We start from the raw sequence: 23610 nt of genomic DNA on the forward strand, positions 1-23610 counted from the left end.
GTATTTGCCCGTTATTAGACAAAAGCAATCTTTTTTCGCACCAAATCTGTATGTTTTCCTTACCGCTCCCAGGTGGCCTTTCCGTGCCGCAAGCATTACAATCACTACACAATAACTTCTAAAAGTTATTCATTTGTACCTCCTTCATTGTTTCAAGTTGGGAACTCTTCGGTAGTTGGTAAGGAAAGTACCTTAACTACCAGCTGCTCCTTAAACCGCCAGCTGTTACTTCTTTGCAGTGGTCCATAATGGTAAGCGTCTTGAAATATTGTTACGCTGTGGCGCGTCGCATTACATGAACCATGGAAGAAACAAACGAATATTTATTAGCAGCCATGACTGCGCAAACACTGGGGTTATGCCACATGTGGTTCATCTTTTCCGGATTCCAGCATGCCTGGTGCAGTGGGTCACTGCCTTCTTTTTTTTCGTAGCACATCCCCCGTTCGAAGGTGACCGTCCTGTTCGAACCCACAGTGAACGGACAGGGGCAGGAAATATAAAAGGCACGATAAGAACAATGATTCACTAGGTCCTTGCGGCTCCAGAACAGTGACTTCCACAGGGGCCGAAAAGAGAACCTAAGAACTTGAAGCCAGGCCAAACGAAAGGGCGGGGGGTTACGTGAAAATGGTCTGATCTGGTCACGCCTCAACACGTCTTCATATTCTCGATGACAGGCTGAGGACACTCGGATGGGTGCATCACCGTGCGGGATTCCCTCATTATGGGGTTGGCAGCTGCCTGACACGGTCCACGTTGCCTCCGCAGATACCAAGGCGGTGCGGAGCTGGAGGGCAAGAATCCAAACATGTTACGCAGCTGCGGGGCTCAAAATATGAGCCATGGAAGATGGGAACGATGATTTAATTGGAAGCTATGACTTCACGAAAGTCAGGGTTATGACTTCACAAAAGCCAGGTCTTCTTCGGTGTCGAGTGTGCATGGCACAGGACACTTCTGCAGACTTCCTTCACGTTGCAATATTTATTTAGTAAAGTGAACAAAAAACTTTATATATGTCATTTCAAACTCAATGCATAGCTTTTAACTTCAGGTCAAACCTTCAGAGTGCCTCGTTGCATTCCTGTGACATTAAACTTACGCCGAGATGAAGACAGCGCGTCGTGCGCTAGCGCAGCGGAAACTTCTAATCGCTGGTTCGTTCTAACAAATGGTGCGAAGAGGGGGATAAAAGAAATAGAAAGGGTCAGCTGCGGAATGTTCAGGCCTTCGATTCTTATGTTTGCGCCGCAGAAGCGTCTCATCACTCCTTTGTTTGAAGGGGACAGGTGTGCAGTACGCAATAAGGGAAACAGTAAGGGCCAGCTCTGCCAGGTCAAGGCAGCACCGTCTACGTTTTCGCGGTGAAAGCGTCTCGTCGCTGGTTCTTGTTAAGGAAGCGTGGATAAGGGGACTGGAACAAAGGGTTAAGGGTGCATGCCATTAGAATGAACTTCGCTCATATCATCTTTCGCCTATATTTTGTGTCACTTCTACGCCGTGTGCTAAAATACTTCCCTGTCAGCTTCATCTACAACGGGGCTGCTACTGGTTTCTTGTTGCTTCAAGCAAAATGTTAGCAATGCCGTGCTAGTGTTGCAGCCCCATTTTCTGGCTGGCTGGCTGCTTCCTTATTGGACGGGGCGTAATTAATAAATTTGCCATTACGCGGACGTTTTATTTCATTCTTCTCTTCTAGGGGCCGCCCCGTATTGTAAAGCAGTTTCACTGCAAGTCCTGGCAGAGGCACCGGCGCGTACCCAGCTCCCCGAGCATCATCTTGGACATCCTGGAGCATGTGCAGCGCTGGCAGACGCAGGCGGAAGGAACACCAGTCGTAGTTCAGTGCCTGTGAGTGTCCAAACTGGTTTCAAGACCTACGTTTAAGGGCTGCATAGCCCTTTACGGCCCAGCCCACACAAACGTGTGGGTCAACAAATCGTTTACTAAGTGGCACCTGTTTCGGTTTCAGTTTCACAGCCATTGGTAGTCGCTGCGAACGCTTCCGAAACTTTGTTGGTTTCGTTATTTCACTCATTTCGCCACCAGGGGGCGAGAAATCGCACTTTAAAAACGGCGCTCAAGCCAGCGCGATCACGCTACCGCCTTCAAGATGAAAACTGATATTTCCTCTTGCTATTCTCGTATTTTCTGAATGACAAGTGTAAGACACGACTTGCAGGACTTGGAAAAACGCGATTGGATAAAAAATACACCCGTTCCCTTCGTCTTCGTTCCGTCATCACGCTTGAAAAATGCACCCACACATATGTGTGGGCTGGGGTTTTGTCGTCACGTAAATTTTGCTGGTGTAGCGGAAGCTGCTCAGCACCACCGCATTCTTTTCTATCCCGTCAGCAGCCGGCCGTAGACAGCGCGCCTACTCGTGGCGCCAGCGCCTCGCCCTCCGTGTAGGGGGAACAACTTGTTGTCGGGGCCGGCTCCCGGGATTAGCCCTGGCGGCATGCTACGTCTGCTCGCTCGGGGGCCCCCCTTTTCTCTTTCTCTTTTAGAAGGACGCGGGGGTGCCTCCTTCTCTCCCTCGTCGGGGGGAACTCTCTGCACTCGGACGTAAGGAAAATAAACAGTTTTGTCTTGCAACTCCAAACCACCCGCACGTCTCCTTTCTCGCTTCATCCGGCAGCCGACATTCCCGGCTGCTACAAAATTGGTGACCCGAACGCTTCAACGAACACGCCGCGATGAGCTCCGACGACAACGCTGCTGCCTCCACGCCTGCGGTCATCGCCACAGAACTGAAGCTACCAAATTTTTGGCCGAAAAATCCAAGAGTTTGGTTCAGCCAAGTGGAGGCCCGTTTTCAGCTCCGGCACATCACCTCCCAGTCAACAAAATACCTTCACGTCGTCGCAGCCCTGCCCCCCGAAATCGCCGACGCTATCGACGACATTTTGGTTTCACCCCCCGCGCAAGAAGAATACGACACCCTCAAAAAGACGGTGCTGGACCGCCTCGAGGCGCCTGAAGAAAGCAGATTGCAGCAGCTCTTGTGTCGCGAAGAGCTGGGCGACCAACGACCTTCCCAACTGCTGCACCGTATGCGGCAACTACTCGGTGTGCACGCGCGTCAGGACGGCCAGCTCCCACTTCTTCGTGAACTTTTCCTGCAACGGCTGCCCCAGTCGGTGCGCGTGGTTCTCGCGGGTTCAAATGAGACGTCCCTTGATCGACTAGCGCAACTTGCCGATCGCATCACGGAATACTCAACTCCAACCTTTGCGCCCATAGCTGCTGCAAGAACACATGAGCAACCAGATCGACTGTCGCGCCTTGAGGAGAAACTGCAACACCTTACCGAGACCATGCAGAAACTTGTGCTATCTGGCGCTCCCCAACAGGACGAGCAACGACGCAACCGATCCCCTTCAAGACACCCAAGCTCTTCTCAGAGAAGCCAGGCACGAGATAGACAGGACGGAGTTTGCTGGTACCACCGTCGTTTCGGCACGGGTGCTAGCCGCTGCACTCAACCTTGCTCGTTTCCGGGAAACGCTCCGGCCAGTCGTTAACGGCGGCTTACGACATCGGCCCTCCACCCAGCCGCCTGTTCTTCGTAGTCGACCGCGTAAGCAACTCGCGCCTGCTAGTCGACACGGGAGCCGAAATCTCTATTGTCCCGGCAACCCCCGAGGATCGCCGACGTAGCAAGAACACATCGTCGCTGCAGGCAGTGAACAACACTGCCATCGCTACGTACGGCTTCCGCTCGCTGACAATAGACGTCGGACTCAGGCGCCTGTTTCGCTGGGTCTTCGTGGTGGCGGATGTTAATTTCGCCATACTCGGAGCAGACTTTCTCAGCCACTTCAACCTGGATGTGAGCGTACGTGACCGTTGCCTCAAGGATAACAACACATCCCTCAAAGTACGTGGTTTGGAGTCAAACATCTGCTCATCTGGCATCTGCGCCTTCCAGCCAGTATCAGCCTACCACCACGTCCTGGCCGAATTCCCCTCGCTCACCAAGCCCCGCAACACGGAACAGCCGGTGAAACATAACGTGACTCACCACATCGTCACCACCGGGCCGCCAGTCACCGCCCGGCCACGACGGCTGTCCAGCAAAAGGCTTCAAGCGGCACGCAGGGAGTTCGAGCATATGCTGCAGCTGGGAATTGTTCGCCCTTCGTCTAGCAACCATTCATCGCCGCTACACATGGTGCCTAAGGACGACGATTGGCGCCCGTGTGGTGATTACAGAGCCTTGAACGCATCGACAACGCCGGACCAGTATCCTCTGCCACACATTCACGATTTCAGCGCGCGGCTGGCAGGTACGAAAATATACAGCAAGATCGACCTCGTAGCGGCATACCACCAAATCCCCGTCGAACCGCAGGACATACCGAAAACAGCCATAACAACTCCGTTCGGCCTGTTTGAGTTTGTCCGCATGCCCTACGGCTTGAAAAATGCCGCACAGACCTTTCAAAGGTTCATGGATGAGGTCACCCGGGGTCTTCCTTTCATCTTTGTCTACCTGGATGACATTTTGGTGGCCAGCAGAACGCCTGCGGAGCACGAAGAGCACCTCCGCAAGCTCTTTCAGCGTCTGGATGAGCACGGTCTGGTGTTGAAACCTCAAAAGTGCGTGTTTGGAGTAGAGGCGCTCAACTTCCTCGGCCACCACATCACTGCTGAAGGCATTATGCCATTGGAATCGAGGGTGGAATCCGTCAAGAAGTTTCCAGCTCCAACATCTTTTCGCAAGCTGAGAGAGTTCCTCGGGCTCTTAAACTTCCACCGGCGGTTCATTCCGTCTTGTGCTCGAGTGCTCCAGCCATTGACCGACCTGCTGCGCCGAGACGACCAAAAGGCACCAGAATTTTGTTGGTCTGACGAACACCAGAACGCTTTCCAGAAAGCTAAGGACGAGCTAGCCGCGGCTACCCTCCTCATTCATCCACGGCCTGAAGCTCCTACACGCCTCATGGTGGACGCTTCCTCCACATCGGTCGGAGCAGTGCTGCAGCAACAGGAGGGCGCCCAGTGGAAGTCACTGGGCTTCTTTTCGAAACGTCTGAAGCCTGCAGAAGCACGGTACAGCACTTTTGGAAGGGAGATGCTCGCAATCTATTGTTCCATTAAGCATTTCCGCTACTTCCTCGAAGGCCGTGAGTTCTACATCTTGACAGACCACAAGCCCCTCACCTACGTATTCAACAACAACAGTTCCTCCTACTCAGAACGAGAAATCCGTCAGCTCTCATTCATCTCCGAGTTTTCTACAGACATCCGCCACGTTCCCGGGGTCGAAAACGAAGCAGCTGACGCCTTGTCTCGCGTCAACGCTTCCGGCACAGAAGTCCTGGACTTCGAAGCTATGGCCGCAGCTCAGCGGGACGACCCCGAGTTGACAAGACTGAAGGGAGGGGGACCTTCACTCGGGCTCTCGGAGGTTGCACTTCCCTACGTCCAGAGCACGATAACCTGCGATACCTCCCAGGCAGCAGCACGACCTTTCGTCCCACTGAATTTTCGCCGAGTGGTATTCAACACTTTCCACTCCATCAGCCACCCAGGTGTCCGCGCCACCCAGCGGCTGATAACGCAACGCTTCGTTTGGCCCGGAGTCAACGCGGACGTGCGACGTTGGGCTCGGACATGTGAAACGTGTCAGCAAGTGAAGGTGACTCGCCACAATCGGGCTGCACTACAGGAATTTCGGACTCCTGAGTCGCGGTTTGACCACGTTCACCTCGACCTCGTGGGACCACTACCGCCCTGCCAAGGATTTAGGTACCTGCTCACATGCATCGACAGGTACAGCCGGTGGCCCGAAGCTATACCAATTGCGGACATATCAGCTGAGACCGTCGCGCAGGCCTTCATTCAAACATGGGTGTCGCGCTTTGGCTGCCCCGCCCGCATAACAACTGACCGGGGACGGCAATTCCAGAGCAACCTTTTTTCCGCACTTTCAACGCTCCTCGGCACGAAGCTGCAGCATACTACCGCCTACCACCCCGCCAGCAACGGAATGGTTGAGCGCTTCCACCGGCAACTCAAAGCCGCACTGGCAGCGAAACTTGACCGCCAGCACTGGGTGGAGAAGCTCCCGCTCGTTCTTCTTGGCCTACGCTCAACGGTGAAGGAAGACCTCGGCTTCAGCGCAGCGGAAATGGTCTACGGCTCAACAGTGCGCCTCCCGGGAGAATTCTTCTCCGACCAGACACCTTCCGCCCCAACAGCCTCCGATCACATCGAGAAGCTGCGCGCATGGCTTGCGCAACTCACGCCTACAGCACCTCGCATCGCCCGCAACAGGAAAGTTTTCACTTTTCCTGACATGGACTCCGCTACCCATGTGTTCGTGCGACACGACGCAACGAAGCCGCCCCTTACTCCGCCGTACGATGGCCCATTCAAAGTTTTGGGACGTACTAACAAAACCATCACAATCGACGTGCGGGGGAAACGAGAAGTCGTCGCCGTTGACCGCGCCAAGCCTGCTCATATTGAGGTTTCCATTCAAGCAGCCTCTCACGTACGATTTCACTGCTAACCATTGGACTCTGACCTTTCGCTATTCAGCCCGTAACTGCTGTCCTTCTTTAAAAGCTCCGCAATCTAGGGGGGGAGCCTTTGTAGCGGAAGCTGCTCAGCACCACCGCATTCTTTTCTATCCCGTCAGCAGCCGGCCGTAGACAGCGCGCCTACTCGTGGCGCCAGCGCCTCGCCCTCCGTGTAGGGGGAACAACTTGTTGTCGGGGCCGGCTCCCGGGATTAGCCCTGGCGGCATGCTACGTCTGCTCGCTCGGGGGCCCCCCTTTTCTCTTTCTCTTTTAGAAGGACGCGGGGGTGCCTCCTTCTCTCCCTCGTCGGGGGGAACTCTCTGCACTCGGACGTAAGGAAAATAAACAGTTTTGTCTTGCAACTCCAAACCACCCGCACGTCTCCTTTCTCGCTTCATCCGGCAGCCGACATTCCCGGCTGCTACACTGGGCACTACAGGGTGGCGGGCTCATGCACTGCAGCGCTAGAGATAAAATTTTTTTCTCCCTTTCTTCGTGTCTCATTTATTCGCGGTTTTGTGCTGGCTCGTTGGTAATGTTTTCTCGCGCCTTAACCTTGAACTGGTTCCGTAATTACTTGCGAAAAATATAATTATAATTATTAATTATAATCAATAAAAGTTCACTATTAATAATTTTCCGAAAATCCCATTTATAATATTAGTACTCCTGAAAATAATGTGAATCTCGTAAATAAAACGTAAAAATGCAGGTTTTCTGCGCCTGGTGCCATTTTTAAGGTATTCTTACTACCCGCAGATCATACGACTAGAAGCCCAGCCCACACATATGTGTGGGTTTGTTTTCTGTGTGAAATAATCTGCGCTTTCTATTTTCACTTGTCGAAGCATGATTAGGAAGGGGTAAATATACAAAATTTATTTACTTGTAGCCTGTTTTTCTAAAATCTTTTTTTTTGGGCAGGAAAGGGATAGGGAACAAAAATGCGGGGTGCACATCGGCATTTACTTTAGATAAGTGCCTCAGTACTTTCAAAAATACTTTATGTAGGAACTTCTTCCTCTTCCTACATAACAGACGACGCTGATCATCATCATCATCTTCCCCAGCACGGACCGATCGGTGGCACGCGCTCGCGCTCCACGCGACCCAGTTCGATTAAAGCCCTCATGATCATCTGACGTGCGCTCTCCGCTCTCTCTCGACCGCTTGGCAGCCGGAGGACCTGGTGCCGGAAACCCGGAAAGGTAGGCCTTGTCGCGAGCCGGAAACCCGGGATCTCGCGCCAAGACCTACCTCATCGACGCCCGGAGCCGCGCAAGCCCTTTGAACCGACGCGGCGACGGCGACCTTGGCCCCAGAATCCCCGTCCGCCAGCTTACCGCCATGGAACGGCTACTCCGACGTCGCCGGAGCCTCCGCTCTCAGCTGTACGGCGTAATTGTCGAAGCGGAAGCAGCGCTGCAAGGGCAGCCTGGAGTTTCGGCGTCCGAGGTGAGCGTTCTGCTTGAACGAATCGAAGCGCTCCACCAGCAGATAAGGAAGCTCGACGACCGTATTTTCGACGAGACGCCAGACGACCTACCGGATAATGAGACGTCGGACGCTGGGAGATACGGCGATAAGGTCGTGAACACGACAGCGACCATGCTTTTCGAGCTGCAGAACGCCCTTGCATCCAGACTGCCCACACGACCGATGAGCTGCCTGACTCCGGCCACCAGCAAGTCTAAGCTGCCTCAGCTTGACTTAATCAAGGTTGACGGGAACCGGAAGAACTGGCAGCGTTTCTGGATGCAGTTTTCATCGGCTGTGCACAACAACAGCGAACTGAGCACTGCGGACAAATTTACCTATTTGAACACCCTCGTGACCGGAGCAGACGCGTCAGCCATCTCTGGGCTTCAGGCCAGCGAGGAGTGCTACAAGAACGCAGTCGACAGCCTAACGAAGCGCTTCGGAGACGAAAGAATCATCGTCCAAGATCATCTCAGAAGCCTTCTGGACCTGAAACCGGTTTCGTCGTCGAACAACACACAGCAACTTCGACGTCTCTACGATCAGATACAGGTGCATGTACGAAGTCTGAAGGCCCTTGGCACCAGTCCCGCTAATTACTGCTTGATGCTACGGGAGGTTCTCTTTAGAACGCTACCGTCCGCCATGGTCTCGAGGTACCACGAACTCTTCAAGTCACCGACGTATACTTTGACATCCAGCTCGACTCAAGCCGTAGTCTGCAAACAGAACGAGACGGCACAACCCGAACAAGAACTCCAGCAGCTTCTCGGCTTTTTCGACCATCAAGTTCGGTGTCGAGAAGCTGTGAAGCGTCAAACAGCTGTGACAACGCCGGACGTCGCCGTGACACCACAAGAGCCACCTAGACAACAGAGACTCCGAAACTTACACACCGTATCGGCTCTGCACAACTCGGCGAACAACTCTCAACGGTGCTTGTTCTGCCAGTCCGTGAAGCATTGTTCCGAAGTTTGCGACAGCGACGAATGGAGCCTAAAACAGAAGAAGCAGCTGCTCATCAACGAAGGTCGATGCTTCCGGTGCCTCAAGAAATGGCACATGGTGAAAGACTGCCGAGGCCGACTGCGCTGCGACAAGTGCCCCCGAAGGCATGCCACTACCATGTGCGCGCCAGACGCCTCGAGCAGACATGAAGCGACCTCTACGCCCGTTAGCCTAGTTTCTCGTCAAACTGGCCCCATGGTCCTGCTTCAGACTTTGACCGCGACAGTCAAAGGCTCTGTGTCATCGGGACGCTACAGGATCCTCTTTGACGGCGGAAGCCAACGCAGTTTTATTACTGCCGATGCGTCACAGAAACTAGGCTGCGAATTCCTGGAAGAGGAGACTTTAACTGTGGGTGTATTTGGAGGCCAGAAAACGGCAAAAATAATTAGAAAAGTACGTCTCCTCATCATTTCCGAAAGCACAGAAAGGCCCGTGCACATCGAGGCACTTGAAATAGATACTATATGCAACCAGCATATCACCGTGCCAGATGACCAAGTAATCAAGACGATGGAAGCAATGCGTTTAGACACACAGGCACTCTGCGCACGACGTTTCGAAGAAACCAAAGTAACGATCCTGATTGGCTCGGAACCCTACAGGGATCTGGTAACCGGCAACGTGAAGCCAGTGCCTACGAAGCTCAAGGCAGTGGAAACGTTGCTAGGCTGGACTGTTCAAGGCCCGCTGCCATTAGGAGCTAATGTCACGCACTGTTCTAACGTTGTCGTGCTACGAGCGTTCGTAGAAGCCAATGAGGTCTCGGAAGTCCTTAACCGTTTCTGGGACTTTGAAAGCATCGGCGTCAAGTGCGAGGACGAATGTTCCGAAAACGTTCTGGTCAGTACCAAGTTTGAGGAAACAATCAAAAAGACGAACGAACGGTATGAGGTTGCGCTTACGTGGAAGCCAAGGGTTGACTTAGCGCATAACCTTGCTGTGGCAGCGAAGCGGCTCCACATCCTAATGAAAAAACTAGGAAAAGATGCCAGCCTCATGGAGAGGTATGACGATACCATTCGAACGTACCTGGAAGAAGGATTCACTGAAAGGGTACCACCGACGGAAAACGTCCCTCGCGGGCGCTTGTATTACATGCCCCACCGAGCAGTGATCCGCGAAGACCGTTCTACGACGAAAGTGCGAATCGTGTTCGACGCATCATCCCATGAAAGTGGTGCGAAGTCGCTTAACGAGAACTTGGAAGCTGGCCCGAACCTGAACCCCGACGTCGTGACCCTTCTACTGCGTTTCCGAAGGTACAAAGTAGAAATGACTGCTGACGTCGAGAAAGCATTTCTGCAGATTCTCCTACGTGAAGAAGACAGAGATGCTCTGAGATTTGTCGGGTTTAAGACATTGACTCAAGTGGGTCGACCGTTACCAGAGCAGGAAATCTGGAGAATGACTCGCGTTCCTTTCGGGGCCACTTCAAGTCCTTTTTTGTTGACAGCTACATTGAAGCACCATTTTTGGCAATGCGAAACGAAAAATCCGTCGACAGCCCGTCTGCTTCAGGAATCCATGTACATGGATGACCTTCTCATTGAAGCTGATAACAGTGCAGAAGCCATCAAAATTCATGAGGAGATCGTTGAAATTTTTCGTGCTGCGTCCATAAATATCCCCAGGTGGGAGAGCAGCGATCTGTATGTTGTTGCTTGTTTTGAAGAGAAAATAACTCCCCAGGAAAAGGTGCTTTGTCCTCCGTCAAGGACGACGAAAGTTCTAGGGATTTCATGGGACCCTGAAATGGACACGTTCTCCTTCAAGAACAACAGCCTTCTGCACTTCACACAGCAACACGAAGTGACAAAACGATTCGCTTTTCAAGCTATCGCAATGGTGTATGACCCGCTGGGTTTTCTATCGCCCTTCCTTATCAAAGCCAAGATCCTGCTGCAAGACATCTGGCGAGAAAACCTTGACTGGGAAGACCCCTACCATATTGACTGCGAAGCATATGGCTTAAGTGGGACGAAGAAGTAGCCCTACTGCACGATTTAGTCATCCCAAGATTTTTAGGTGCCCGAAGGGATGGCCAGAACCGCACATCCAACCTTCACGTCTTTACAGACGCAAGCGAGTCGGCTTATGGAGCCATGGTCTACCTAACCATCCACGAAGCCAGCGGCAGTGCTCGGACAGTCCTTCTCTTTGCAAAGACGAGAGTTGTACCACTGAAAATAGTTACGCTAGCACGACTTGAATTGATGTCGGCGTTAGTAGCGGCACGTATCTACAGCTACATTACGACGAACTGTGAACTCGACATCGAAGAAGTTACGTTTTGGTCAGACTCGCAGATTGCCCTCTGCTGGATCAGAAAAGATCCGCGGACATGGAAAACATTCGTGCGGAACAGAGTGCAAGAGATCCGGAACCTGATGTATTACACACGTTGGCGCTTCTTGAATTGAATTTTTGAATTGAATTGAATTTTATTGACCGAGCATGAACATGAAACGTGAATGGGTACAGATGCACTGGGAGGTCCCAAGGTGAGAACCGCAGGTGGGACCTCCAAAGATGATTGTAAAAAAAGAGCAATCATCAAGCAACACTAGAATACCATGTCAGCAAATAAACACTCAGCATAAAGCAGAGAAAGATGAATACAAAAGCGAAAGACAACCAAAGAAAAAATATTACACTAAGAAGCAGGAACACTAAAAAACAAAGAGTACAACTCCTATCTATTCAAAAAGGATATATGAATACCACATAAACAACAACACATGATACTACACTTACAATTCAATCAAACAGAAGGGCCAAACAAGAAAGTGTTTAATTTGGATTTAAAAACGCAAAGTGAATTACAAGATTTAATATCAGAGGTTAGTGAATTCCAGAGCGAAATGGCGGAGAATTGAATCGTTTGTCTGCCGTAGTTAGTGTGTATACACGGAAGTAACAGACTCTGGCGTGAAGCAAAGCGCGTTGAATTGAGATTATAAGTGATGCGTTGAGGGAGAATATCTACAGCAAGGTGATCGTGCAAAATTTTAAAAAAGAAAATACCAATGCTGTACCTATACAGATGATGAACGGGCAAAACACGGAGCTGATAGAACAGCGGGGAAGATTCTGCTTGTCGATGGGAAAATCTACTGATGCGTAACGCTTGTTTCTGCAGTCTTATTAATGTTATTAATGTCCAGGAAGAGAACACCCAGCCGACCTACTGACAAGAGGCATCTCGGCTGACATGCTAAAGCGATCGCACCTGTGGTGGCACGGTCCAGACTGGCTCACTGACTCAGATCTGTGGCCGGAAATAATAATTCCAGAAGGTGGACAACTAGACGCACCCGAGCAGGTGGCAACGACTGGTGCTCACGCCGTGAATACGACTATTTTGGGGCCACAGGTGATCGACACTGAACGCTTCAGCCCGTTGTCCAAGTTACTCCGCGTCACAGCATGGGTACTTCGTTACGTGAAGAACCTGAAACAAGAGGATAAAGTGACCGGGCCTCTAACCACCGAAGAACTAAAGCATGCGGAACCGCATTCGCGTGGAACCGCAGCTTCACTTTGATGTCGAGGCGAAATGCATCGCAACCACGAAACCTCCTCCGTCGCACAGTAAAATCAAGGAGTTGCGACTCTTAGTCAATGACGACGGTTTGTTGCGAGTTCGAGGAATGGTGCTCACCAGCGACACATACGGAGCCCAGGTCCCCATACTCCTACCGAAGGACACGCACTTTACACATCTCATGATCCAGCACGCCCATGTGCAAGTCCTATATGGAGAAGTACGAGACACCCTAACCCAAGTTCGCGAGAGGTTCTGGATTCCACGCGCCCGACAACTAGTAAAAAAGACTATCGCACGATGTTTCGTCTGTCAACGGCTGCAGTCCAAGCCCATAGTGCAAGACACACCTCCGCTGCCCAAAGACAGAAAAACCGAAGCGTTTCCTTTCTCCGTAAGCGGGGTTGATTTTGCTGGGCCTTTGTACATCAAAAGCAGAGCTCAAGGACGAGCATATATTGTTCTGTTCACTTGTGCCGTGACAAGGGCTATTCATCTAGAGCTCGTGGAAGACCTAACAACAGAAAATTTCATCTGCGCCTTGCGGAGGTTCGTGTCCCGACGGGGGTTGTGTAAAACCCTCTACAGCGACAACGCACGAACTTTTGTGCGGGCTTCGAAAGAGCTTCAAAGGTTATGGAAAGCTATCACACACCACGATGTTCTTAATTTTTTACGACGTTTAGAATACAGTGAAAATTTATCTGCCCAAGTTCTCTTTGGTGGGGTGGTTTCTACGAGAGACTGATACGATCTATCAAGATGTGCTTCAAGAAAATGTTGGGCAGGCGCCTAGTATGTTACACGGAGTTGGAGACACTTTTAACCGAAGTGGAGGCTGTATTGAACTCTCAGCCCCTGACCTACATATTTAATAACGTAAACGAGCCGTGCCCACTATCTCCGTCAAGCTTTCTTGTGGGGAGGAGGTTTAAGGCGTTGCCACCGCACGAAGCCGTGGAGAACCCCAACAAATCGGCTGACCAGCTGCGAATCCTTCGGCGGAAGAGAGAAGATGACCTAAAAGTGTTTTGGACCAGCTGGTCTAAGGAATAGTTGAGTGAGCTCAAAAACGTTTCCGTCAACCAGGACAAGGGGGTAGATTCATTGAAGGAAGGAAACGTGATTCTCGTCTGCGAAAATCAACGTCCAAGGCATATGTGTACTCTTGCAAGAATTCAAGAACTTCATCGCGGGTGTGATGGCAAAGTCCGTTCCTGCTCCTTACACTTGCCTTGTGGAAAGACAGTCGATCGGCCCGTTCAACTCTTATACCCCTTGGAAGCCAACTAACGTCATCTGTCGGCGTGGGAGAATGTGGGAACTTCTTCCTCTTTCTACATAACAGACGACGCTGATCATCATCATCATCTTCACCTGCACGGACCGAGCGGTGGTGCGCTACTTTGTTGTAGCGTAAACATTTGTTAGAATTTTAATTTTGTACATACTTTATTCCTATTGAGTGCGAGAAAACTCCTAGCCTACCTAGAAGGCTTGGACCGCAATTTCGCTCAAAGTTTACTCTAAAACGAGGCAGGCATGAGGGAGAAAGAATCATAACTAGAAGGGACAACTGCTCAGACATAACGCTCAATTAACTTTCTTGTACTACGGGCCACGCGGTTCGTGCGAGCGCTTCTCCCTTCTATTAAACGAAAACGTTTTTTGGGATTAGTGGGGCTGGTGACATCCAATCGAAAAACTAATGCTTCGCCCCATAGACAAGTTGGTCGATCGAAAAGCTCTGATAAGATCTGTGCACACACAGCGTGTGAGTGAAACCCGGCTTCCATTTTGTGAAAACGATAGTTGAAAATCGCGAAAAAGCAAGGCTTCTAGACAAGACAATCGATGCATCGATGACGAAGGAGTACCATGGTGTACCTTTATGTCACAAACCATTTGTCGCTATACATTTAGATTGTTGGTGGATGCGTTTCCCCTGTGCAGGAAGAATCGTTGGATTGGTTTGTTCTTTGTTTGCGATTTGTGTTTTTGAAGGTGTAAAGATGACTGGGACGCCCGTTCCGCAAAGGTTGTAGGCGCGTTTAGCTTTCGCGCTCTTCTCGATATTCTTTAGGAAGGGATGCCACTACGTTGCCATTCTTATAACTCCTTTTTCTTAGCTATGTCATGATTCTACGTCAAACGCCACAACGCATTCACTAGGCCAAACTTTTTTCGCCTGAAGCAATGGAGGCATCATTGCGTTTGCTTATTTCTACTGATATCGTATTCTGGATGCTGTTGGTTTCACGGCCTTCGAACACGCCAACTCAGCGAATTCTCTTTCAACCTAAATCAAATACATCTTCAAGGAACTGTAAAAAAGTTCCTCAAGAAACGGCAACAGCGTGACCAGACAGAACATGACATCACAGTAACGTAAAATATGAGGAATGTCAAGTGCACACGTTTTGAGAAACACTCCGAACGGATCACTTGATCAATCATTTCAAAATCTCCCGGCAGCAGCCACAGAAGCGAAATGCCGGTACTCGGTGGATAACTAGTTCGCATAATTTCCACGCCACAATACCCACTGATACTAAGGGAAACCTGGGAAACTCCGCTAGCATACAATTTGAAAGCTTTCTGGCTTACATCAGAAGCCTTGACGCATAAAACTTATGTCTTCTGACTTACATTAATCTCCACTGGCAGAACGTGACTTTACCTTCCTACACATTGGAAGCACACGGTGGACTCCTTACACCTAAACCCGGGCAAACTATTGACCTCTACAAATCTGCTTCATATTTGCTTCACCACCACATCTCGAAAACGTCTTGATTGCATGGCTCGAAATCGCCTTGACTCACGTGTCCAAAAACACCAGTTTCAATAATTATTACTAATTCATTAGTTTTTGGACATTTCCTTTTAAATAGAGGATAATCGGGGACAGATGAATTACCTGATAGCTTTATTAACCTTAGCGAACCCTTGCTCCTAGCGCGTATGGACCAAGAGGACTTTAGGTAATGTCCCGAAGTAATCCTTTACAGCGTGCATGTCTCCACATGCGGCCGGCTTTCTTATCGATCGCAATGCAAGAACCGCCATTGGACACGTCATCTCCAGTACATTCTGGATGAAAATCAAATGAACAGTGCAAGGCTCGGTTATCTCCCCACTACGATTTAATGTTCAAATCCAAGACACACTACCCCTGCTGCAGCAGATTCCACGTCCAAAACTTGCAGTATGCGTCGGTAATTTCTCCCTGTGGGTACCGACCCAGTCCACAAGGGAGCGACAGCACATCCTTGAAGAAGCATTTCTAATAGCACTAAATTGCCTATAAACCCACGTTGTTCTATATCCTATTGAGAAATCCAACCCACTGACATTCTTCAAATGGCTTTCTTTATAGAATGCTCAAAAAATTCTGGACCCAGAAGTATTCAGTGACGGCAAGCCAGTTCCGCAAGTCTGTCACCAAAACACCCAAACAGAAGGATCGGTTACCCAAACTACAGTGAAATTGAGAGAAACACGTCATTATTTCAGGTAACCCGAATATCCTAGCGGCAGCACGGGGTATAAGAATCGAGCGGAAGGCACACTATCAAAGGTCTACTCTTTGGTAGCATGATATATGGGGCACCATAGCTTGCATTGGAACCCTTCAGAGAAACAAGAGCTGAACATAATGACACACCAGACAGAAAATCATCCGTTTGGTTACCTCTGAAAACATTTACATCAAGTCTTGAATACAAAATGCAGGCACCACGATGCATACGCAGTCGCTATAACCGCTATAACGCGCCTCTCTAAAATACTTATAAACTCGGCAACTATACAGCCACCCGCCCAGAAACGGCGGAAGAGGCGGCCATAGCCTAGCCATAATACGGAATCTCAGCCAACGTACAATCATTTCTGTTTCAAAGACTGCAATTCAAAACTTCGCTACTTGCCGATTATGACAAGTGGCACTCAAAATTCTGGAAAAATGTCCACCCATATTGCCAGGCCAGACAATTCACTTCATCTGAAAACCCGCACACTCCGGCGCCGAGGGAAACGAGATGGCCCACGAACACGGCCGGGGGCTCACAATCCGGGCAGGGCGAAATCTTTATCCCTATCACGGAGCGCGGTCTGCGAGGGAACGGGTGGTCACATTTAATGATATCATCCCACACTACCACCTCTGCGGCATAATATGCCCACCGGCGGACCAGCAATAACATAACAGCAAAGCTCACATTTGACGTTTACTTCAAGCGAACACTTTCCCCAACCCAGCCCGTCTTATCCACGTACACCCAAGTCTCTACCCAACCGCAGCCTGCCACCTGTGCGGTGAACACGCCACCCTATCTCGAAATATATGGGCATGCCCCAGCAACCGTTCCCACTAATCACCACTGAGTAGCACTGGGAGGCCGCGCTCCGCAGCTCCGATCCGGACCCTCAGGTCGGGTTAATCGACAGTGCTGAGGAAGTCGCTGGTGGAGGAGGTCACTGACGATGATGGAATTAACCTGAAAAAAGTTTTTCGGTTTGTCTGTCTGTCCCCGTCTACAAAAATTCCACCCGGGGGGGGGGGGGGGGCGGGGAGCGATGGGGCGGGGTCTATCTGCCACCAGGATCAATTGGCGTTTTTGGGGGGACACTGCATCATCACCTTCGCATTTGTTATTGACCTAATAGGTTTTGTCAACGGCACATCAAACTTTATTCTTCCCTTTTCTCAAAAAACTTTTTTGAACAATCAAATAATTATTCAATACTGAATATTTGACTTTGTTTACAGGAGCATTTTTCGAAGCGCCCGTCGGTCGGCTTATATTTACGCTCTTGGTGCCGCCAGACACTTTGTAAACACCTTCGTCAACACGAACTCGTATTTTCGCTCTGCAGAGTTTCCGAGGGTGTTACATTAGAATGGTCCACCACTCTTCTTGCAAGAAACCATGGCGACTTTTAAATAACGCTTAGAGTTTCTTGCGTGGGTGGAAGGCAATATTAATGCAGAAAAGCTCCAACCCGCATCGAATCGCTTTATAAGTGCACCGGACGACGACCGGCCTTATAAACCTTTTGATTCGTTAATCTTTATTAAGGTCAAAGCCTGCTTTAGACTGTGTTGCGCATGCGCAGTTACAACTTCCTGTCGACTGCGCCAATGTACCGTCACTAGCAGAGTACACTGATAAACTGGAAGCTCCCAGGAAGAAGGAAATAAAAACGTCCATAGATATCGACCGGCTCATAACAGCCGGCGATAATGGGCACCCTCATGCTGAAAATTGCTTTGTAGAGACATCGCGCACCGTGAGGTGGCTTTAAATTTTTTTCCAAACCTCGCCAGCTTCGCTTCATTCGCATTGAGCCCTGCGTCTGCTCGAATAAGGTGAAGCTGTCCTACCAATCAATACCGATTCTATCAATAAGTACCTATAACGCGAGACAGTACAGAAAATTTATGCTTCATTCGAGACGCGCTTGTTGGCTGTGCAAAATTCGGCGTACAAAAGCAAATCACACTGCTACCATACCTGCCTGTCCGACTAGGAGTCCTTATTTTCGAGCATTTCCATTCATTAAAACATTCGGCCACCTAATCGACGTTGTCTTTACGCCGCAGAATTTTCTTTTTACGTAGAGCATGTTTATCCACGCGCAAAACGTACAGTGAACGCCTGATTTTGCATAAAGGAGTTTTACTTGAGCCATTGTGGGCGCGGTAGCGCCCTCGTTCTTTCGGGAAAGCAATGCTTTCCGGCGAACTGAGCACTAATCGACGCATACTTCCTCAGTGGCTGTGGCGTTTTCACCATAACTGGAGCCACGCTTGTAGGAGCTTCCTCGGGGTGGCTTACAAGCCCAAGAACTGGCAAAGTTGGCTTAATAGCTACCCCCGTATATGCCTGCTGGGAAAACCGCAGTTATATTCCGGTGGTCTCTTTGATCCACTGCCCCCGTAAACAATCTATGGAAACGTGGTAAAAAGAAATTTCCTTTATGCGGCCGCTGCCGGCCGTTCCAAGATGTACGCAGCAAATACCATTTCTTACGATATTTTCAGCGAAATTACGATGCAAAGACGCGGTACTAGAACTTTCAGCCTCTTATTTCGAGGAAGTGTTTCTCTTGGCTGGGTTTGTCGCCATGCTTTCTGCCGATGTTGACTATAACGTGCAAACACGAAGTCAGACTCACTGCACCTACGTTTTCCCGATTCCGTATCCATGCTTCGGCGTCACTGCCTCCACAGAAGCTGCAATTCCAAGCAAGACCGCAAGACAAATTTCTCATGCACCCTCGTTTTGTGTTTTTAATTGTTATACTCGGTCTATAAACTGCCTAGTAATTGAAATGTACCGCGAGTAGAGTGTTTCTTCCGTGAACCCATGCGTGCCAAGTATACTTGTGTATCTTTTTTTCATGTCCCTTGATATGAACAAATTAAGGTGAACAATTGCTTATATTTTAATATTTATTACGTACCCCCGCTATTAAGCGCGTGAAATGCAATGAAACGCGTTAGGAACGCGTTAGCAGGTTTAAACATTTTTGCGAACGACATCCGGGTGGGTGGGTGTTGCGTGGACTTCAGCCGTGCGCGTGCTTGCACTATCCTAGCCAAGTAACTATTTCGCGTAAAAAAACTTATTTACGCATACCGTCGAGCCCAGAGAACTTTTCACTTCCCTCGTGGTGAATCGGCAAGGTGTGACCGCAATGAACACCGAGAACGACGAAATTACGACGACACCAGACGGAGCAAACGAGCACGTAGAGGAGAAATGGAGAATAAATGCAGCGGAAGCCGGTGCAGTGGCATAGAAAAGAACCAAAGAAGCCAAACAAGAAATAGCAAATTCGGCACGCGGAATCTCTAAGTATGTGGAGGTCGCTATCCATAAAGCCGGCCAGGCGCGTTAAACGGGGGCAAGGAGTCTAGAGTGGAAAATCTCATGTAATCATGTTTCATAAAACATTTACAGCCGAGGCGGTATGCATGCATTCACGTTTACTCGAAGCGTTCTCGTTGGTGGTTACAGTATTATTGTAATTTGGAAGTCGCTAGCTTCTTGTTACTTTTTTGTGATACAGTGACGGATGCCAAGAGTCTGGGCTCTACTGCGTCTCGGCGGCAATCTACGATCAACTCAAACTGGAGAACGAGCTTGACGTCTTCCGTGCTGTTCAGAACGTGCGTTCCAGTCATGCTGAATTCATCGTTGGCTCGGTAAGCGAGACCACAAGAGCAGATTGCTGTAATCATGCTGTCAAAGTCGATGACTTCGTTAGAAATATAGGTCATTCATGATTTTTAGTCGAGTGCTTGTGCTTGTATTATATCTCTTCTGAAAACTTTTAATAATGAAGTCTATTGAGACAAAACAATTGATTGCTCGCACTAGGTTGTACAAGAAAAAAATTTATAGTTCCCCCTTTTTAAGAGCAAGGCTGTGATTGGTCGGGACGAGTTGTGGTAACGTGGGCGCAAAGGTGTGGGGAGGGCATAGCCTAGTGAGGGAAAAAGCAAGCGCAAAGTACTCTAAGGCAGTTCAACCTACACAAATATTTCCCGGCAAAACACAAGCACATCGTACCACTCCGCCTCGCGCCGTGGCTCAGATGCGCACTCCGGGGAATAGCATCTACTTGGGTGAAACGAAAGGCGAAACCGTCCGCAGCGGCCGCTCAAAGTCAACATGCGCTCGTCTCGGAGATTTCTGGCTAAACACATGGCGCCATTCGCGAAGTCATTTTACAATAAACGTACGTGAACTACGTCTGTCCAAATAACGCTCTAAAGTACTAATTATACTAACTACATTCACAGTATTTGGAAGTACACTGCATTGAGCAGCCTTGCGCCGTACGTTCCCAGTCGCAGGAAGGGCCCAATCGCCCTCTCTAACCTCGCAAACATTGTACGTTATGTATGAAACGGGGTATAGATAATTGCGCTTGGGGACGTTTCTGGAGTACTTGGAAAATAGGCAAAGTGGCATGCTCTCCGGATGAAGAAGCCGCCCGTTGGGAGTGCCAGCTAGAGTTAGGATACGAACGGGCACGGTGTCGTTAGGCGAATCCAGAAGCCCCCACGAGGGGTACTTTAGCATGCACACGAGAGGGCAGAAAATCCAAATTTCAAAGCGGGAGAAGCCAAAGCCGAGAGCGAAGTCGAGTTTCGAGGATTCAATCTAAACCACGACGACGGAACGCGAACCTGGGTATACCATTACTCGAATTCTTTCAGGACCGTCAGCGAGGCTCTACTAGCGGTTCTCACGCATGGTTTAAGCGTGAGCTCGTTGACATGTAATTTGGGAACAGTTGTGAAGTAGGTGATAGACTGCATTTCAAATATCACCTGTCATGTTTGAGTAGTGCGCGCATCAAAAGAGAGGGCGTGGCATGGACAGATTACCACGCACCCCGTTTTAGCTCGCGCAAATCAATCTTCTGGCTTCAAGAATTTCTATGAAGCTTAGCCTGACAAGTTCGCCACACTAGGAAAGTGAAGCTGGGGTAGTTTCTTGTTTGTATTGTCGACATGAAAGGTTTTGGTATTCTTTTTACCTAGAGTTGCCATTTTTTACAACCATTTTGTTTGCGATACTGTTCAACGTACTTGGGTCTTTCTTGGCCAGGTCTTTCCACATTAGTGACAGACATGACTCCCGCTTTCTGAACGGCGTACCGAACATTCTCTGCTCATAGTCCTCACTCTCTCCAACCTTGCCATTAAGCCTCCCGTCTACCAAGCAATGCGAATGCTTAGGAAAAAATACATTAATAATGTCTGGTGTGCTCCACCCTCAGGCAGCCATCCCTCTAAATGTCTCCAAAAATAGCTCAAAATGAATAAAAGAAGTTTTTTCTCTAGTTTATCCATCAATACCGGCCCATTCTCATTTTCGTTTTGTGATTTTTTGCAGGAGCAATATGCCTTCTGCTATGAGGTTGCGCTCGCCTGTGTGGACTCTTTACACACGTACGGTAACCTCGAGTGACACCGCTGGATGCACCCCTCCCTCAAACAAGACATTTTCTGCTGTGATAGACGGGACAATAGGGAACGACCTGGTTTAACGCTCAGGGAGAATGAAGCGAATTGCCTTTTGCGTGTGCTGCATCTATAGGTCTCCATTTTATTCGTAGCACATGATGAGCTCTCACCGAGAAGATACATTTCTTCTGTAATCACAACAGTTTATAAGTGCAAAGCAGCTTTCAGACTTCTGTAATATTTTGAAAATTATAAATTGATCTTTCATGCTGAACCTCTCATAAGTAGTTATTTGGTGTCCTCTTGATTTTGCTTGCTGTTATAGAAATAAATATTGCATAAGATATATCAACGCACGATCACGTGTGTTTAGCCGAGGGTTACGCGTTCAAATATACGACACCGGAAAACTTGATAGCCCCCCAACCTTTGCTCTGTACTACTAGCAAGCGAAGTCGTAATTCAGTCTGTGCGTCTCACTCACTCGATTACAATTTAATCTTCGCAATGACAAGCCTCATAAATGGGGAAAAAAGGTGGCGAAATCGACAAGGAATTGGACTCATTGCATCCAAACATTGCATTGTTTCACATTTTGTGATGTCTCCCTTCGTATAACGGAAGACAGCCTGCTATTGCATAGAAATTAGCCCTTCAAACACCTCGATAGGGCAAACACTTTCTTGTCTTAGCTCACATTTGCAAATAAAACACAAATCACAGCTGCCACTACGTGACGTACTATTGCTACATGAGCCAATAATTCATATATTGTACTCTGACAGTACACGTTGTCGGAGCGATAACCGCAAGTTCACCTCTGGAGATGATTGCTCTCCTCGCGCTTTCATATGATTCCCACCCGCGGTATGCCCTTGCTTGCAATGACGCTGCCTTGTTCAGTAGACAGGATTTTTTTGAAATACGGCTCTCGTCCAGGTCAAGTATTTTATTTGAGTGCTGCTCTCCACTTCCTAAAGGACACGCAACCGATTTTTGACAAATGCATGTCTTCAAGCTGATATGAAATGCAGCGTTTTGTATAGTAGGTTGACCTGAAAACAATTGTGAGTTAATTTCCGGAAAGTCTTTAAAATTGGAACTACACTCTCTCAATTTGGAAATATGTCGCCATTTATTGTCTCCACGCAACACTACCGTAGATATACCAACACCTCAATCGGTTTGAATGCGTAATTCAAAAACCGCTTAAAGGAAAACCAAAGGCAGCATTTTGCTATTATTTAGGATGGGAACAAGTTTGCAAAAGTGCAAATGCCTTTTTCAATCCCACGTACAGTTAAAAATATGTTAGCGCCCGGCTTTCTGTCATGGTTACCGGAATTCGTTTTCGTAGCCTACGCAAAGCTAATTGATCAAAATTCCGTATTAAAACTTTCTAAGGCCCTACAAGCAAACACGTTTCGGTATTTAGAGTGTCTAAGGGATGCCGTTTCATTTGGGATGGAGAGCCTATACTCCTCAAAAATCGGTGGTCCGTCACTTTAGCGCCAGTTGTTGACTTCGCCTCTGGTTCATACATCCCCGAACAAGTAAAATGGGTCGCAGCTACGCATAACATAACTGACCTTGACACAGCTTATGGGGGTGCAACGGGACGTGACAGCAACATTGCACCAAACACTGTCGGAAATCAGTGAGTTAGGAAGCGATTAGCGCAATCCTTCGCATATTTTTTTTCCTGAAACGAACGCAAATGGCCTCACAGGAGGTCCAGAAGGCAGCGAAGTTCCGTCAGGGTGTCGATAATGTCCGGGTAGGTTTGGAGGTGTTAGGGATTACGGTCGCATGCGTTTAGTATAGCAGTGCAAGTTGCGGTAATTCTCAAATTTCTTTCTCCGTACTGCTGCCGCGTTTCAGTTCTTGTCCAAGACGTTTGCGGGGCGCTTACACTGTATTCAATGCCATCGTAAGGGCTCTGAGTAACTCTATCGACGTTACTAATTATGACGAACACTACTGCCACGCAGGCTTGGATTCCGACTGTGTTTCAAAGAAACTTTTTCCCAGCTATATATAAACAGCTTCCG

The 23610-nt window shown here is 49.1% G+C and overlaps 1 protein-coding gene across 1 annotated transcript in view; it reads left to right on the forward strand.

Moving 5' to 3' along the window:
- The window catches only part of LOC144162560 (receptor-type tyrosine-protein phosphatase T-like), a 73713-nt gene extending 51990 nt beyond the window's left edge, over positions 1-21723 (forward strand). Inside the window, exons 18-20 of the mRNA XM_077693150.1 lie at positions 1703-1854; positions 19651-19786; positions 21489-21723. Of these exons, the coding sequence (XP_077549276.1) occupies positions 1703-1854; positions 19651-19786; positions 21489-21563 (363 nt within the window). The 3' untranslated portion in view covers positions 21564-21723. The remainder of the gene's footprint in view (positions 1-1702; positions 1855-19650; positions 19787-21488) is intronic.
- The last annotated feature ends 1887 nt before the right edge of the window (positions 21724-23610 follow it).

The sequence above is a fragment of the Haemaphysalis longicornis genome, unplaced genomic scaffold (assembly GCF_048455015.1).
Source record: "Haemaphysalis longicornis isolate Haplotype H1 unplaced genomic scaffold, Haemaphysalis longicornis Haplotype H1 scaffold_12, whole genome shotgun sequence".
NCBI lineage: Eukaryota > Metazoa > Arthropoda > Arachnida > Ixodida > Ixodidae > Haemaphysalis > Haemaphysalis longicornis.